General features: G+C 45.1%; 1 protein-coding gene across 2 annotated transcripts in view; it reads right to left on the reverse strand.

Moving 5' to 3' along the window:
• The window catches only part of Usp7 (ubiquitin specific peptidase 7), a 53345-nt gene that overhangs the window by 13245 nt on the left and 22853 nt on the right, over positions 1 to 17247 (reverse strand). For both annotated transcript variants that reach the window (XM_052759432.1, XM_052759434.1), the window contains exons 3-12: positions 13583 to 13781; positions 11679 to 11817; positions 9709 to 9797; positions 8426 to 8534; positions 7259 to 7389; positions 6729 to 6783; positions 5669 to 5749; positions 5487 to 5577; positions 3109 to 3191; positions 871 to 980 (exon numbers count right to left, since the gene is read on the reverse strand). In XM_052759432.1, the coding sequence (XP_052615392.1) occupies positions 871 to 980; positions 3109 to 3191; positions 5487 to 5577; positions 5669 to 5749; positions 6729 to 6783; positions 7259 to 7389; positions 8426 to 8534; positions 9709 to 9797; positions 11679 to 11817; positions 13583 to 13781 (1087 nt within the window). The remainder of the gene's footprint in view (positions 1 to 870; positions 981 to 3108; positions 3192 to 5486; positions 5578 to 5668; positions 5750 to 6728; positions 6784 to 7258; positions 7390 to 8425; positions 8535 to 9708; positions 9798 to 11678; positions 11818 to 13582; positions 13782 to 17247) is intronic.

A 17247-nucleotide genomic window follows, 5' to 3' on the forward strand; every position in this document is an offset into this window, starting at 1 on the left:
CACATACTCTGTTGGTGGAAATAATTTAATTCGGCCACACTATCCACAAACATGAATGGCCACCATCTGTTCTGTTCAAAGTTGATGTTCAAACTAATCAGGGTAAAACCGTGCATACACACTCAGGGAAAGCATGCATCATCACTCTCACAAAGGCTCGTTAACACGGGCCAGGCTCATCAAAAGCTCGATAGGTATCCAAGGATGATCTTGAATTTCTAATGTTACCATCTGCACCCGTCTGCCCTATGCTGGATTACAGACATGCAACACCATGCCTGGATGAACCCTGGGGCCTGTGTATGGTAGGCAAGCACTCTACCAATGGAATCACATCCCTAAATCCTTAAATCTGTTGTCTTAAAAATATGGAAAGGAAACTATAATGGGGTAGACACACTCCATCGCTCTTCAAATTCTAGCTAGCACATTCTGGAAACTAAAAACAAAAACACTAATTTGTGGTAAATAAAAATCTACATTTAGCCAGGCAGCACATGCCTTTAATCACAGCACTTGGGAGGCAGGGGCAGGAAAATATCTGTGAGTTCCAGGCCAGCCTGGTCTACAGGGCAAGTTCCAGGACAGCCAAAAGTACAGAGAAACCCTGCCTCAAAAATATCAAAAAACAAGTAGAAATCTACATTTACTCAAACTCTCCGCATTAAAAGAGCTGAGTGCAAACTCCGTGACTAGTCGGGAAACCCGCCCTTTGCTCTCCATGCGCACAGGAGAAGGCTGGGGTCAGGGTGGCACCCCTAAGAGAGAGGGGTGACACCTCTACTGTTCCAGAGCCGAGGACCCACACACAGAACAAAGGAGAACAGAGACAACAGCAGAGGTCACCCAAGCCCTCACCCCTCGGGTTACCTATCGTTGATCTTGATGTTCTGGTCCGTCTGAGGGTCGTACATAAACCTCATCAGCTGCAGGTGTAACACTGGTGGCAACGTTAGGAATTTCACACCTTTCTCTGCTTCCTGGAAGTTGAGAAGAAATGGTGATTTTAGTTCTGAGTCTCACTTTGTAAACCTTGAACTTACAGTGACCTCGGACCTCTGCCTCCTAAGCTACCATACCAGGCTTTACCCGTCTCCTGTTTTTTGAGACCGTTTCCATAGGTTACTCTGGCTAGCTCGGAACACGCTAAGTAGATCAGGTTGGCATGGAACTCAGAGATCCACATGCCTCTGCCTATCAAATACTGGGATTAAAGGTATATTCCACCACACCCGGCTGTACTTGTTTCTTTCTTTTTTTTTTTTTTTTTTTTTTTTTTTTGGTTTTTCGAGACAGGGTTTCTCTGCGTAGCTTTGCGCCTCTCCTGGAACTCACTTGGCAGCCCAGGCTGGCCTCGAACTCACAGAGATCCGCCTGACTCTGCCTCCCGAGTGCTGGGATTAAAGGCGTGCGCCACCACTGCCCGGCTGTACTTGTTTCTTAAAGCTAGAAAAGAACTGTTTCTGGCCAGGGACATAGCTCAGAGTTGAGGATACTTGCCCCACAAGGCTGCCAGATCTGACTGTGATCCCTGGAACCCACATCAAGATGGAAAAAAATGAGTGTACAAAATAGCCCTCTGAACTCCAACACATCCCCACAGACATGCCTACACATGCACATCACGGATGTATACACACACTAATAGTTTCAGCACTAAGGGAACGTGCTTGGGTACTGTTGGTGGTAAATGTGAGGACACTTGGATGTTTGTTTAGAGAGTCTTAAGTTTAGGTCTGTAATGTGTGGGAAATACACCCTAACCTGGCTGACCAGCAAAGGAGCAAGGGTTATTTAAAAAGCCACTTGCTACCAGCAGTATTAGTCATCAAACACTGTGAAAAACACAGAGGGCCTCAGAAAAATCATTAACAAGAAAACTGTGGTCAGAGTTATGTGAAAAGAGGTATGCTACAGAAGTACCATGAGAACAAGCAAAGATCTGCAGGCAGGCAGGAGTCTAGCTAAATGGCCTTCTTCCCTCAATGCTGGGGCCCGGGCTTAGTGCTCACAATGCTTACCCTACTTCAACAGCACCTCAAGCCAACCCCTGGTCTTCACTTCCAATCCTACTCCACTTAACAGCTGGAAACCCCTATTTGGCAACATTCTTTGTAATGCAAAATGATGAAGATAGGGCTATCTCAAGACAGACAAAGGCAGAGAGAGGCACCTCATCCACACCAAGAAGGAACAATGAAAAAATATTCCATTTCCACTCCTTCCCATTCAAGTGAGCACTCTGCACTACATACTGCATAACCAGATCCTAAATCATCCAGGGTGGCAAAGTGTCAACTATAGTGCTTCTCAAGCACTCCTCACAGCATACATAGCTCACTCTCCTGTGCAGCAAAGCCTCTGACCCTCAGTGGTCTGACCCAGCAAAGCAGAGTCGTGGTACCATGAGTTACAAACTGGCAAGCCTGGGAAGGACTGTGATATGCTCATGGAGCAAGTGAGAGCCCAGTTATAAGCCTAAAAACAAGACCCAAGATTACTGCAGCTGGCCAGCCTGATAAGCAACCACAGCCCAACTCTCACTGCACCATGGACAGGTCACTTGTTCCATGCTCAGAGTCCCTTGGGGCCACACCCTAGTGAATGGATGCACTCCTTACCCTAAGAGCCTAAGGTTCAGAAAAGTTAAACGATGGAAGGAGGAGGCAAACAAAGCATCTACAAATGTAAGAGCTGGGCGTGGTGGCACGGGCCTTTGGTTCGTTCCAACAGATCTGAGTTCGAGGCCAGCCTGGTCTACAAAGTGAGTTCCAGGCCAGCCAGGGCTATCTATACAGAAGAAGCCCAATCTAGAAAAAAATGGGGTTGGGGTTGGGATGCTAAAAATCGAGTTCAAATGACCAAAAAACTGTTTCTGATAAGACCAGGGTATTCGATAATGAGGAACTGTCAAGCACACTCCTACCACTCTGCTGCTTCTTTCTGCCTGTGAAACACTACACCTCTTCATCAAGCAAACCCTCCCACCCGAGCAGACCACTCAGGAGAGCCTTGAGGCTCCTCATCTCCAAAGTAGAAGAAAGAAGACAGCACAGCATTGCTAGTGCCTGAGTAAAGGGGCCGCCAAGAGCGCGGGAAAGAGGTTACCTGCAGGCCGTGTTCCCCAGCGTCATACTTGTTGTCACCGTCTAGTTGTTCTACTGCCACATAATCCACAAATGATTCAAAGACTTTAAAAAGAAACAAAAGAGACAGGTCAATAAGGCTCAAGTACGCAACAGGTCAGCCTGGGTGTAACTCATGGAGGTTCATGTGTTCAGGACCCAGCAGAGCACGTGGCTGCAGCTATGAACAGCATCACCTCTACTGAATGCAGAGACACCGGCCACTGCACCTTCGCTGAGCGTGTTTCTCCAGGGCAGTGAAATGACAGCACGAGGAGGAGACTCAAGCCCTTCATTGCCCTTTTGCTGAGACACTTACTATAAAGCATAATAGACAGCATAGACAAGCAATGGCCTAGAGCCGGGATGTGAGCCTGAGGAGCTGGATGATGACAGAGAGCAAACCAGGAGAACAAGGAAACAGATGGACCTGCATGGTCTGGGGCCAGCCCTGGTGTTCTAGCTGATCACACAATTACACCAGTGACAAGGACAGAAGAGCAAAAACTGACACAATTATTTCACTGAATCAGTGTGTGCCGTGAAACATCAGGAGGAAGATAAGGCCAGCCACACGCCGGAGAAGGAAAGGCTTCAGTCGGGGCGCGGTGACACACGGGACAACAGTAAGGACAGCAGTTACACAAAGGCAACAGGTGGTGTGGGGCAAGGTTTCTGAGAGAAGGGACTAGAGGAGCATCAGGGTTAACCATGAATGAAATGCTGCCACGGAGAAGTGAAGCTGAAGGTAAAGCAATGGGAACTGCAACACCAAAGAAGACCCAGACCGCAAAAGGCTGGAGGGAACACAGGCTGGGAAAGTGCTTACATGTTTGGTAAATACCTGTGCAGACCATGGGAGACAAGAGGGAACTGTCATCATCAACTCCAGCTTAATGGGGGGCACAGGGGGACACACACAACCCTCTACAAGAAACAAGGGTCCCAACAGGAAGACAGTGGAACAATACAAACACACAATTACCAATCTAGAATCTATGGACAGAAAAAAAATCATTCAAAAGATGAAATTAAAAAATCTCATCAAGCTGGGCATCGTGGTGCACGCTTTTAATCCGAGCACTTGTGAGGCAGAGGCAGAAGGATTTCTGTGAGTTCAAGGCCAGCCTGGTCTACACACCAAGTTTTAGGACAGCCAGGGCTACATAATGAGACCCTGTAGCAAAAACTGTATCAAATCTAGAAGAGGACTTTCTTGTTATCTCTTGACAAAGCTAAGAAATGAACCCAGGGCTTGCACATACTGTGCCAACACTCCATCACTGTGCTACACCCCAGCAAACCTATAAAGGATAAAGTCCATCTTGGCAGAACATGTTCAGGGTGGGGGCGGGGTGGGGGATAAAATACCAGATAGAACCATAGATGTAAGAATGGAAACACTAGAGAAGTTAAAAAGGGAGCAAATATATTTACAACACTTTCCTTGTATCTTCAAAGGAACATCAAGTAAGTGTTCCTGGAGTAGGAGCTCGGTGACAAAGCACCGTTCTGGCACCTGCAAGGCTCTGGGTCCCGTCCTAACCACCACCCCACCCCACCCCCACACTAAACCTAGGTACAATGCTTAGGTGGGCATTTTAAACAGAGACTATCCAGCTGCCAATAAGGACATGCAAAGGAAATGGCTCTGCCAATCTTGAGGGAAACACACACTGGAAATAAGCCTACTATAAACTCACAACCCAAGAACCAACTCCGCATGTGTTCTACTGGAGCAGCACACCTTCAACAGTACAGGCTAACTTTGTATACAGGCTTTAAAAGAACTACACAGAACTGCTTTTTTATATTGGCTTTAGCTCTGTGGAAAAGTATGTACACTGATCACTAAACTTATTATGTATCAGTCCACACAAAGAAATAAATGAGTTTGAGCCTTGTCACAAATGAAAGGAGAAAAAACAATGGCCTGAACCTGTAGATAAGCAAAATATCTAAAAAAGAGTGGTCTCTAAAATGGAACACTAGGTGATAACCAAACCACTGCTCCTGTGAGACACATATATGATGCACATGTGAATATGATGCTGAACAAAAGCCACCAGACTGCACTAAGCTACATGGTTCCATAAACACACACCAAGGCTGGCCCAAGTTGCTGAAAGCTTAGAGTGGTTTCTTTCAAGGAGTTGAGGGAGCCGAGCCAGGGAATGGGCAGGCCAGGAGGGCTCTAGGCAGCCTGACACAGTGTTCTGAGAGTTGGATGGGGTAGAAGCAGGTGTCCACACAGTGTGCTGCACACTTCAGTCACTCCTTGCATCTATCCTTCATTATAAAACAATCACTGAGCCAGAGCAACAATGATTAAAAGCTTATGAGTATGGAGATAAGACTTACTATTTTTCTTTCCTTTTATACTTAGCTGGATATCATAATAATCTTCTCTCCTATCAGAACGGTAGTCTACTTCTTTGCACTGAATGTAAGACTGTAAATAAACAGAAGGCAGCTTTAGCATTGTCGTCAAATCTACATTTATAATTTTTCAAAGCCTTTCTTTAAAACTAATGTTCACATACCACCATTTTGCCTCTGAATAATTTTGGAATGGTGCCTTCTACACATGTGCCTTTCATCTTATTTTCCACATTATCAAGCAACTGAAAGAGAAGGTTTGGGCATTAAAAAACAAAACAAACGAAATAAACCGTAATTTAACAATTTACTACTTGGAAGTACCAACAGTCAAAGAATTTCTAGACTATAAAATTATTACCTTTGGCATGCAATTATCAAAAAAACATACAAATCTTTCTTGGCTGGATTTTGTTGCTTTTACAAAAAAAAAAAAATCTACATGCAATAGTTGAGGTTAACCTTTTATACAGTTTTTGGAATGAATTAGTAATCTGTAGTGCCTTTAGAAGCATTTTTTTATATTTATTTTACCTCTGTGGAAAAGCATGTAAATTGATCACTAAACTTAACTCGTATTGGTCCACACCAAGAGATTAATGAGGTTGAGCCTGTCAACAGGATTGACTGGTTTGTCCATGGATATTTAATGAACTGATTCAATCCAGCTAGTGCTGCAAAAAAGAAAACACACCTTGCCCAGCCAATCACCTTGAACAGCCATTCCACGTCTGCGTGAACACGAGTCTACCTACGTCTTTCTCTTTCCTCAATCCAGGAATGAGAATGTACTAGTGACTAAGGAGCTTGGGGTCAGGCAGCAGCACAGAGGTGGCCCCCAGAGGGAGGTGGGTGCAGGAAGACTGCTGACAGTGAAGGTGGCTGCCTAGGCCAGTGTGCTTGCCCCTTGTTTTGGGACTCCTGTGCACATGCTCAGTTAGTTAGTAAGAAACCCACTTCTTACAGCTACCTTTGTCTAACCTTCCCCAGCAAGTCACCTCCTACTGAGTAGCACAGTTCTTCCCACTGTTTGGAACTAGATGAGCCCTAAACCAGGCATGGTGGTACATGTCTGGAATCCCAGCACTCTTCACTGTGGCCTAACCATCAATCCTAAGCCACGGTAAGTGGTCTGATTAGCTGTGAGGCTTTTACTTATAAAGACCTCCAGCACTGCCTCAAACATTTGCTCTAAGAACCAAACAGTTACTGCTTGAAACTTACCACGCGACAAAGCTCTTGAACATCGTGTTGCATGAAGCTATCTAAAGTTTCCCACCTTGCAAAGAGAAAATGAGTATCTATATTTCAATTTCTATATATCAAGGGAGTCAATTAAGAAGCAGTCTAGATTATAAACTAAATTGAATCAACCACTATCCTCAAATTCGGTGCTTTTTTGTGTGTTAAGAATATCTTGGGGACTGTCATAATTCAAAGATTAAGCTGAATTTTACCAGCAGTCAGCAAAAAAAGTTAAATTGAACATTTCCTAAAATCTTATCTAGAAAAGGTGGTATCTACAAGTTAAATATACATACATTTCAAAGCTACACACGCCCTTTGCTGAAAAGCAAAGTGGTGACATTTTTCAAGAAAAAGTCTAAGACAAGCCTATTTCCTACGAGGGGACACTGACAAACTCAGGACGACTGTAAGCCTGCCTGACTGGAGCCCACTGACACCACGTCGCTCAAGCCTCCACTCTTGCCCTTCCATAGACAGCAGAATGGAGGTGGATTGCTGATACATACCCAAATGACTTTGTGAGCTTTTTTGTTCCTACAGGCTTATCGCTGTGCTGTAATTCATAGAACACTCTCTGTAATGCTAAAGGGACGCTTTTAGATGAGTCATCGCCCTCTGTTGGCATCATGTACACAGCCTAAAAGAATTGATTTAGAAGTGTTTAATTTTAGGTAAAAGTATCATTTCTGTTATCATAAGGAGTAAGGCAATTTGCTAGGGGCTCTTAGTTATGCCCAAGTTTGAAAAACCATCGAATTGTCTGTTCAGACTATTTAGAAAACACAAAGAAGAATGCAAAAAAATTAAGTCACCAACCAGGCAAAAAAAAACCTCGTTTATTTTCTGCTCCCAGGGACAGTACAAATTTTACTTTGCCATGATTTATGAACAAAAAAGAGATGATGAAATGCAGATGGCACTCCAACTACCACTTCACACAATCCCATTCCAGTCACCTGGCCGCAGCAGCGTGGGAATGAGATACAGAAAGGACCTAATTAGAAGTACCTTCTCCTCCTCCTGCTCCATACCACCTGCAGAAAACCAACCCTCGGATCAGAGAGCACGACCCTCCATCAGTAGATTCAAACTGTTCTTATTAATCTATGTAAGCATAAGGTGCACACCTGGTCCTGGAAATCCCAGCTATTATGAAGCTGAGGCAGGAGGATCACAAAGGCTACAGAGTGAGTTTAAAGCCAGTCTAAACAACTTGAAGTAAGACCCTATCCCTCCTTAATTTTGTTTTTTAAATAGTGGGTGTGGTGTCACATATCTTTAATCTACATAGACCAGGCAGGAGGAGCTCTGGCAAGCATGTCAGTTCCAGGAGAGCCAGCACTATATACAGAGGCCTGACTTCCAAATAAATGAATAAAAGAGGGTGGGAGGGGAGCCTGGGAATATAAGTTAGATGTAGAAATATCAGTCCGAGGATCAATTAATTGTTCTCATTATGGTGTTTGTATTTTTAAAGTTGATCATCCAAGTCAGCTTCAATAGCAGATGTCCTATTACCAGGGACTAAGGTCAGCCCGGCAGGGCCTCCCCGTGGAGAAAGAGCTGCAGTCCAGGGATGGGGAAGGGAATGTCTGCTGGATACTTTACTGGCCTTTGACATACCTTACAGAACAGAAAGCAGAAAGCTGGGGAGAAGAATACTATTCATTTACCTTTCGTAGTTGATTTGTGAAAAACAAAGTCTGCAGCAAGCTGTTCATGTAACACGTAGCTCCCTGATTCTTTAAGCCAACATAGCCCGTATGCTTCTTTGAGTCCCACCTGAAAGATCAATCCAAGCTTGAAGGTCCACTGCATGGGACACTGGTTCTAGTCAGTCTGACCCTGGCATCGGTGTCACTGTCCTATGCCATCATCTGTTTTCTAGCATCCTGGGAAATGAACACATTTCACACAGCATTCCTCCAGGCACAACACTGTGGTAACTGAGGCCTGACTTCACATCACACAGGTCCTTTCACTGACATGACTATTCAAACTCAATTTTAGCATTCACCTGTCTGCTAACAGTTCACAGCACAGCCACCATTTATAAAGATGAGCACTCACAAGACACTGGGGGTGGTGCCCTTTTATTTACATGTATATCAAATTTGACTTCACAGCAATTTTACTGCACACACACATTAGGAATTCACATATTTGATCAGAAGGACATGTCAAGAGCTGAACACCCCAGCCCACCGCTGCTGCCAATTCTGCAGAAACACATATGCAGAAGAAAGGACAGGAGTGTCTCTATTTTAAACTTTTAGAACGCACTTCTAAGTAAGCCCCCAAGGACTTTTCCTCTTTATTATGCTATTTGGGTGGCTACTTAGGAAAAACGGTGGTTTGAGCTGTATCCCAGGTATCCTGGACCCATGTGGTAATGGAACCAGAGAAAATCTACCGGACAACAGGAACTACCACGTTGTCCAGCCAATCTACCCTCCCTCTGCATACTAACAAGAAGAGTCAGGAACCAACACTGTCAGTGAGGACGACAGCTACTATACAGTTCCAGGACCTGATCAATGGCCCAGGTTAGAACCTCACACTTAAAAAGGGACCGGAGCTGTCAGCAGTACCCAGCATGTTCCCTGCTTCCCTGTGACAGTTTTCATACCTGTGCACTCTTCGAAATAAAAGCAAACAAATCCCCATTGCAGTGGCCATGCACGTGAGGACCCCAGACACTCTACTTGGTAAGACAGTGCACCTTCCTAAGATTGCAAAATCATCTAGTCTGATGGTTGGTTACATTCAGAAAACTCATTGGTGAGCACAAAAGAACTGCCAATCAGCCCATTAAATGAGAGGGTGTGAAGCAGGCAGCTGATCTGAGTGTTGGGAACAAACTAAAGAGGGTGGGCTTACTGGCTGAGCATCTCTCTTAAACATATGCTAATGCTTCTCAATACAGTACAGCAGTACCCAACTGAACAAAACTTACGCAACTCCATGGGGAGCATCCGCTTGTACAAAAACTTCAAAGGTGACTTTATCATCATCTATAAATCCTTTCTCAGGATCAGTCACTTCCTATAAAATAAAAATATCCAACTCACATAAGAATATATATAACGAACGCCGGGCGGTGGTGGCGCACGCCTTTAATCCCAGCACTCGGGAGGCAGAGCCAGGCGGATCTCTGTGAGTTCGAGGCCAGCCTGGGCTACCAAGTGAGTTCCAGGAAAGGCGCAAAGCTACACAGAGAAACCCTGTCTCGAAAAACCAAAAAAAAAAAGACAACTGCCCTTGTATTCTGCACTCAATAAAGCACTACCTCAAAATTTAATGGAGCACAACTTTGAAATTTTGCTCTAGTGTGGAAGTGGTCCATTTTGTGTTAAGCATGGACACTGGGAGCTCTGCAGAGGTGTTCAGGGTTTAGTGCCACAGCCTGGGTGAGCTGACAAGGATTGGAAGTACTGACTAAAGAGCAACATGTCAAAGACCACCCACTGGCCACTACCTCTGCAGAAAGGGGCCCTACAGAGTAATGTGTCTTCCCAAAGAAGGCCAACCCATCAGAAAGAACTCCAATGTGTAACTAAAAGTTTAAGGACTGGAGAAACAGCTCAGTGGTTAACAGATCTGCTACTCTATCATGAGAACCAGAGCTCAGTCAGGCGTGGTGGCACACGCCTTTTATCCCAGCACTCGGGAGGCAGAGTCAGGTGGATCTCTGAGTTTGAGGCCAGCCTGGGCTACAGAGTGAGTTCCAGGATAGTCTCCAAAACTACACAGAGAAACCCTGTCTCGAAAAACCATTTGAAAAAAAAAAGAAAAAAGTTCCAGGAAAGGCGCAAAGTTACACAGGGAAACCCTGTCTCGAAAAACCAAAAAAACAAAAAAAGGAAAAAAAAAAAAAGAAAAAAGATTTCAGACCCTAGTACCCATACCCCACAAGTTCCCATTACTCTAACCTCAAAGAATCTGACAACTCCTCCTGGCCTCTGTGGGAACGCTCATACACACGCCCATAGGCTCACACAGAGACACAGTTTTGTTTTGTTTTTTGGAGGCAGGGTTTCGCTGTGTAGCTTTGGAGCCTGTCCTGGAATTCTCTCTATAGACCAGTCTGGCCTCGAACTCACTGAGATCCATCTGCCTCTGCCTCCTGAGTACTAGGATTAAAGGTATTCACCACTACCACCAGGTCCTGGCTTCGGTATTTTTTTGTTTTGTTTTGATTTTTGCTTTTTGTTTTTTTAGACAGGGTTTCTCTGTGTAGTTTTGGTGCCTGTCCTGGATCTCATTCTGTAGACCAGGCTGGCCTGGAACTCACAGAGATCTGCCTGGCTCTCCCTCCTGAGTGCTGGGATTAAAAACATGCACCACCACCACCTGGCACAAACAGTTTTTTAAAGGTATTTTAAAAATTTAATACTTGGATGCTAGGCAGTGGTGTACACATTTAATCCCAGCACTTGGGAGGCAGAGAGACAGGTAGATCTGAGTTGAAGCCAGTCTGGGTCTAAAAAGTGAGTTCCAGGACAGCCATAGCTGCACAGAGAAAACAGCACCCCTCCCCAAATCACCTCCTGCTTGAGGAGCCAGTGAGGTGACACAGTAAGTAGAGGTGCTTGTCATCTAAGCCTGAAGCCGTGGACCTGAGCTCCGTCCACAAAACCCACAGAAATGTGCCACACTATGACACGTGTGTCCACACTCTGTATTTGCATACAAGCGCAAGCACGCGCGCGCGCGCGCGCACACACACACACACAAGTTCGTACACCATATACACAGGAAATTAGTAAGTAAACTTTTAAAGGTTGCAACCTGAACACCTAATGCCAGAAAGCCACACTGACTTCCAGACACCTGCTCAATCCACAAAGCTAGATTTTTGAGGCATAAAAGAAAAAGACTAGCAATAACAGTTGGGATATTGAGACTAAATACTCTGTCACTTACACTCCAGGCCATAAAATTAGAGAATCCCCAGTCGTTCTCCTTGTGGAAGAACAAGTGACTGATGCGACGGCTGAATGACTTGTCATCGTCCCTGTAATTTATTATCTTCAACACTGCTTGTGCATGACAGGACCACGACCTATTGGGGCAGGGGAGGGAAGAAACAAATCACCCAAGCCTTAGTTGACACACTTCACTTTGGTCACACATTTCTAAAACATCACAACCAGCACATGAACATCTACCTTGGAGAGAGAAGGGGAATTTGAGGGCACAAGTGCAGTGGTTTAGCTCATGACTTATTATTTGGTGGCTCTAGCTGGACTAGAACTCACAGGATTCTGCACCGTGACACCCCTAAAATGTTTTGACTGCAAGTAGAACACACAAGTTCCTGAACTTGAAAGCATCAGTTTTAGGTTTTATACAACTGTGGCTAGACAAGGGTATAACTCAGCAGTAGTGGTTTCGTGGCACGTACAAAAGCCTGTGATGGGGGTTACAAGTGTAAGAGTTGATGAGCAAAGTATGATAGCACACACACACACTCTAGAACTCAGGAAGCTGAGGCAAGAGGATTATTGCGAATTCAAGGCTAGCCCGAACAACAGAGCAAATGAAGGTAGACGCACCTCTGGGTTCTGTCCCACAATGCAGCACTACTCAGTAGAGCCTGTACCTGTGCCTCGGGGTTCCTGCACACCTGCCCTACATATCAGGAGGGATCAGGTACAGAAGTATGTGTTGCCAATGGAGACGCTGGAGTAGCGCCATGGCTTCCAGTTATAATGCAGTCCAACCTGGGTACCCTTTTATTGCCAGAGATAAGCTCAGGAAGAAAAACTTTAACCTATACAAAGAACCTTACTATACATAAAAATTAATTTCACACTTTTTTTTTTGGGGGGGGGGGGGTCTGTGTCCGTTGCTTGTACTAGGCAAACCCTTTATCACTTGTGGCTTAGCTAGGCACTTCATCAACATTAAAAGAGAAGGAAACAAGCCATGTCCTTCCCGGGAGCATTTATAGAAAGGACAGCCACAGCTATATCATCTGGAGAACACTCTCCCCAGGTTTCCCCAAGAACCAGAATCAGGGGGTGGCAGAGTAGGTCAGACGAGACTAAGTACACAGGGTTAGGCTCCCTGGTGCAGACCAAGGGACAATGCACTCCATAATCCCCGACAACCTCCCCTTAACTGTCCTTCTGGCGTACATGAGTTTAACACTGACAATGAGGGATATGGATCGAAGAGAGAGCTACAAGCTTCTGAGAACAAACCAAAGGGGTAATGATACTTCTTTCCTACCAATGGAGGACCTCCAAGATTTCCCTTTGTTTCTTAGTTACTGTAACAGGGCCTCACGTAATCCAGGCTGGCCTAGAACTGACCTCCCGCCTCCATTTCCCAGATATAGATATTAAGACAATTTTACAATAAGCCTCCTTTAAAAAAGTTATGATCAAAACTGCCCCCTAACTAGGCCAGAGCCATACTGGTTTCTACATGCCTAACTAACTGCTGTGACTCTACTTTCCAACTAGCCCACAGGCACAGGCCATCAGAGGACAGAAGGGCTGCCAGCCTCTGACAGCCATACTTAGGGCTTATGGTGAGAAGCAAGTGAGTACTCAGTGGTTGGCAGAGTCCACATGGTCCCAGCCTCTCCAGGCTGCTGGGCTCTAGCACCCTAAGCCTAGTTTTACATTGTACTTTTAGAATCAGGGCTGGTTTTAACTCAGTAGTAGTGATTATGTAGCAAGGCCCTAGGTTCTATCCCCAGAGCGAAAGGAAAAGGGACTGCATAGAGTTACGGAGAAACTGAAATAAACTGAGTAAGACTGGTGGAATTTGGCTTCCAGAAATCTGTGCATTTGTAGTCGCATCATTTAAACTCTTACGTGGAGTCAGATTCAGCATTGCACTGGAGAAAGAATCCTACGCTTTTTTGGTGTGGTCTGTCTGGATAAAAGCGTGGCATCACCATAATCTTCCATGGCAGATTTCGCACAAAACACGGAGGGCTAAGGACCGACTCACTCAGTCTGCTGAAGCGCTCGACAGTGAACTGAAAGGTTGCCTCGGAGCGCCAACTGGTGTCTGCAAGAAAACATGCCATCAATCACAGAGCTAGGGCATTAACCAAATGTGCATGAACACTGCAGTAAACTGCTCTACAATCTCTCTGAATCCAACTGCTGAAGCCTCTGGGGAAATGACAGTGGTGTTTCCAATTTATGAAAAGGCTAATAAGGACAGTTTCTGCATGGCTGGACTCCTATCAGAGGTGCTCACTCACACACACCTGCCTTCCCTCGGAGAACCAAGAGTTTCGGGGGTTGAAGATCTACTTCAGTGTTCACCCCCAAACCTGGGCATCAAGTGAGGGGACAGATGTAGGAAAGAAGGAAAAGAAGGGCTCATATTTCTGTATATAAGCAGAACTGTATATAACAGGGAAGATATGAATCTTGACCTGAATCCCGGGAGGAGGGAAAAGGGCAGCTGAAGAGACCAGCCACTGTGCTAGGAACACAGCACATGTAGACAGCCAATACTGTCCCTCAGTTTCAACTTGGGTGAACTAATAAGCTGGATCTCTTATGGTAGCAATTTGTTTATAAAGAAATAAAGTTCTTCCCAATATCCACAAAGGAATGAAGGATTCTTTCTGCCCTATAGTACCTCTGGTCAGGGGTTCAGTGTGTCAGTCAAAAATGCAGCATCTAAAATAATGGCATCATTTACCCCTCACTGGCCAGTAAATTGATTCAGTCCCAGTAATGTCTTACTGTTTGCTTCTTGGGCTGCAGTGAGGGAGCAGTCTTCCAGCCACTCTGCCAGCTGCCACTGGACAAGCATCAGCAAAGCAAAACAAAAGCCATGGAAGACCAAGGGACTGCAGAAGTGTCTCAGAGTATCACTTTCTCTATTTGCCTAACTGTGGATTGGGAACAGCCCCCTGACTGGTAGGGACTGAAGGCCACCTCTGAGGGACCTGAAGTCACCCCCACCTCGTCCCCCCAGGATCAGGTACTGACATCCCTGACTACTGGGTCCCGGAGCATAAGCAGACTAGACTCATGAGGATCATGTTAATTAACAGGGACACCCTGCCCCCTTACATCACCAGATTGTTGAAGGCCATTATAATAGAGCCCCACAACCCTTCCATCTCCAAACTGTACACAAAGTCAGTTTGTGGGATCACCTACTTGTAGGGATACTAAAGTTCTAGAAGTTTGCAACTACCTGGGTCTGTTCTTAAGAAAACATGTCCATCAGTCCTCACAGAGGGTATTCTTTACCAAAGTCTGTCCAAGTTCACACTCTGCTTCCCCCACCCCTTTGCACTATGCACAGCCCGGCTCCCTTAGTCAGGGCAGGAGCACTACAGCAAGAGAGCGGCTCCAGGAAGCTGCAACGAGGTGCTGACGACTGACCTAGGTCTAGTGAGTGAGGTATTCCTACACCTGCTTGAAGAGGGAAGAATTCTGTCCATGACAATGCCTAAAAGTACTCAGCAGACAAGGTTTGCCACATGCTTTAAATGGACCTACAAAGTGCACCTGAGCAGCATTAATTTCCACTTTATGGTAAGGAAACTGAGGCATACTGATGTGAAGCATGTTACAAAGTGACAGTGAGTCTTCAATAATGCCCATCATCTGTGGAGACACCAGGGACAATGATGGTGTACTCTACAAGATGTAAGAGCCAATACAGCTAGCCTATCTCGGCAATTTAGATTTATAGGATTACACTTTAGATCTACGAAAATTGAAGCATACTGTAATTTTGTTTTTGCTCTTCCGTCCCGCACATTTGAGTAAAAAGAAACAGTGGTGAAATTTACACTGACATGTAATTCTTTTGACAAGGCAGCACCTGGCACTCTCCATGCCCCCCCTCACTAGTCTGCTTCGTTACACATCACACTGGATTTCTGCATTACACTGAAGGCACATTCTTAGAACAGGCTAAGGAAGTTGAAACTTCTTATGAATAACTTGAGAGCTGAAGTACAGTCCAACTGTAGAACCTACAGTTGACATGGGCAAGGCCCTCAGTATTCACACCAATAGGACATATGAGAATTTATAAATGCCAAATGAAAAGCCTACAAGAAAATCTGAAACCTATCTATGACACTAAAAGCCTGCTGATTACCCTGCTATAGGGAATTACATGAGACTGACCAACAAAGGTCTTTGCCCAAGAATGGATGAAGTAGTATGTGAATTCCATATACTTTAAAAACAAAACAAAAACCTGTGAGAGCTTAAGCATTTCAAAAGCTTGTTGTTGTTTTTTAACACACAAGAGATAATCAGCATAAAGGACATGGGAATCCTATATGATCACATCATGGAGACAGCTGGCCTGAAACCACTGTGTCTCTGCTCCCTGCAGCTACACTTACTTTTTCCTCATGATGAGCACACTAACTCCTATTCAGCCAGACTCGAGATCCCCCAGCATCAATCCTGCCCCAGAAAACTTCAGACGCTAGCAGTTAGTTGTGCTGCCTGACTGCCCCAAAGCTCCACATCCACCACTATCTTATCTGCCCAGAGCGAACGCCAATGGATTGGCCTGGGCTTCCACTCTGTAGGGAGAGCAAATGAAGACCGGACCTTTCAGGCTTTCAAAGGGACTGACTTCTCCACGTGGTGGCTCTAGAGTGATGTTTTCTCAAACCTCACTCACATGGATTAGTCATTCATTCTCATAAAATTGTCTAAGTCAGTTATTCGGATGAAACGAACTGTGTCCAGATACCTAAAAGTTAACCTGGCTCCATAGAGATCTTCATAGCCCACATTCGCTCTAAAACTTCTCTTAGTCATCTAAGGAAAAACCATACTTGAGGGAACAAGAATAGATGTGATGAAAAAGTAGCTCCGAGACTTGCCCATCTCATTAGTCTGCTAACAGGACTTTAAAAATGTTCTCATCAACTAAACATGTTCTCCACTGATGTCTGCACTGCCAAGCCACCTAAGTTCTTACTAACAAGGACCCTCAGCACAGGGAAGTCACTCATCATTTGTTTACAAATTGGCCTAAATTATGTTCTCTAAATCATGTGTCCTAGTTTGATGTGCTTTTAAAAGATTTAAGTAAAGGGGTTCAAAGCCAGAGTCTGGGGAATCATTAAGAAACCCCCCTGTAGAAGCCAGCTTAGGCATGGACGGCTGAGGCCTGCATAACGCAGAGCTCCTCAACCTTTCCAAGGTTCTGACCTTTGCCACATGACCCATACAACCTACATCAGTGTTTCACAATCACATTACCTCCAGAAAAGGCCACCCTGCATTCTGCTCCAGAAGCAGAGCCCAACCCTCCTGTGCTTTCACCATGCTATCAACAGGCTCAGGCCCTGAGTCCTCTCTGAAGACAATGCCAACTCCAAACCAAGAGGGCTGCTCTGCTTTTTCCATCTGCGACCCCAAACGCTTTGTGACATAACATGGGTATTTAGTACTAAGAATTCGGTACTATTTGCCCCAAAATAAGGAATTCTGACTCATAACCTCTTAACCGTAATTCTCAAGCTAGGCCA

The sequence above is a fragment of the Peromyscus californicus genome, unplaced genomic scaffold, assembly GCF_007827085.1.
Source record: "Peromyscus californicus insignis strain IS unplaced genomic scaffold, ASM782708v3 Scaffold_3__1_contigs__length_106647218, whole genome shotgun sequence".
NCBI classification, from domain to species: domain Eukaryota; kingdom Metazoa; phylum Chordata; class Mammalia; order Rodentia; family Cricetidae; genus Peromyscus; species Peromyscus californicus.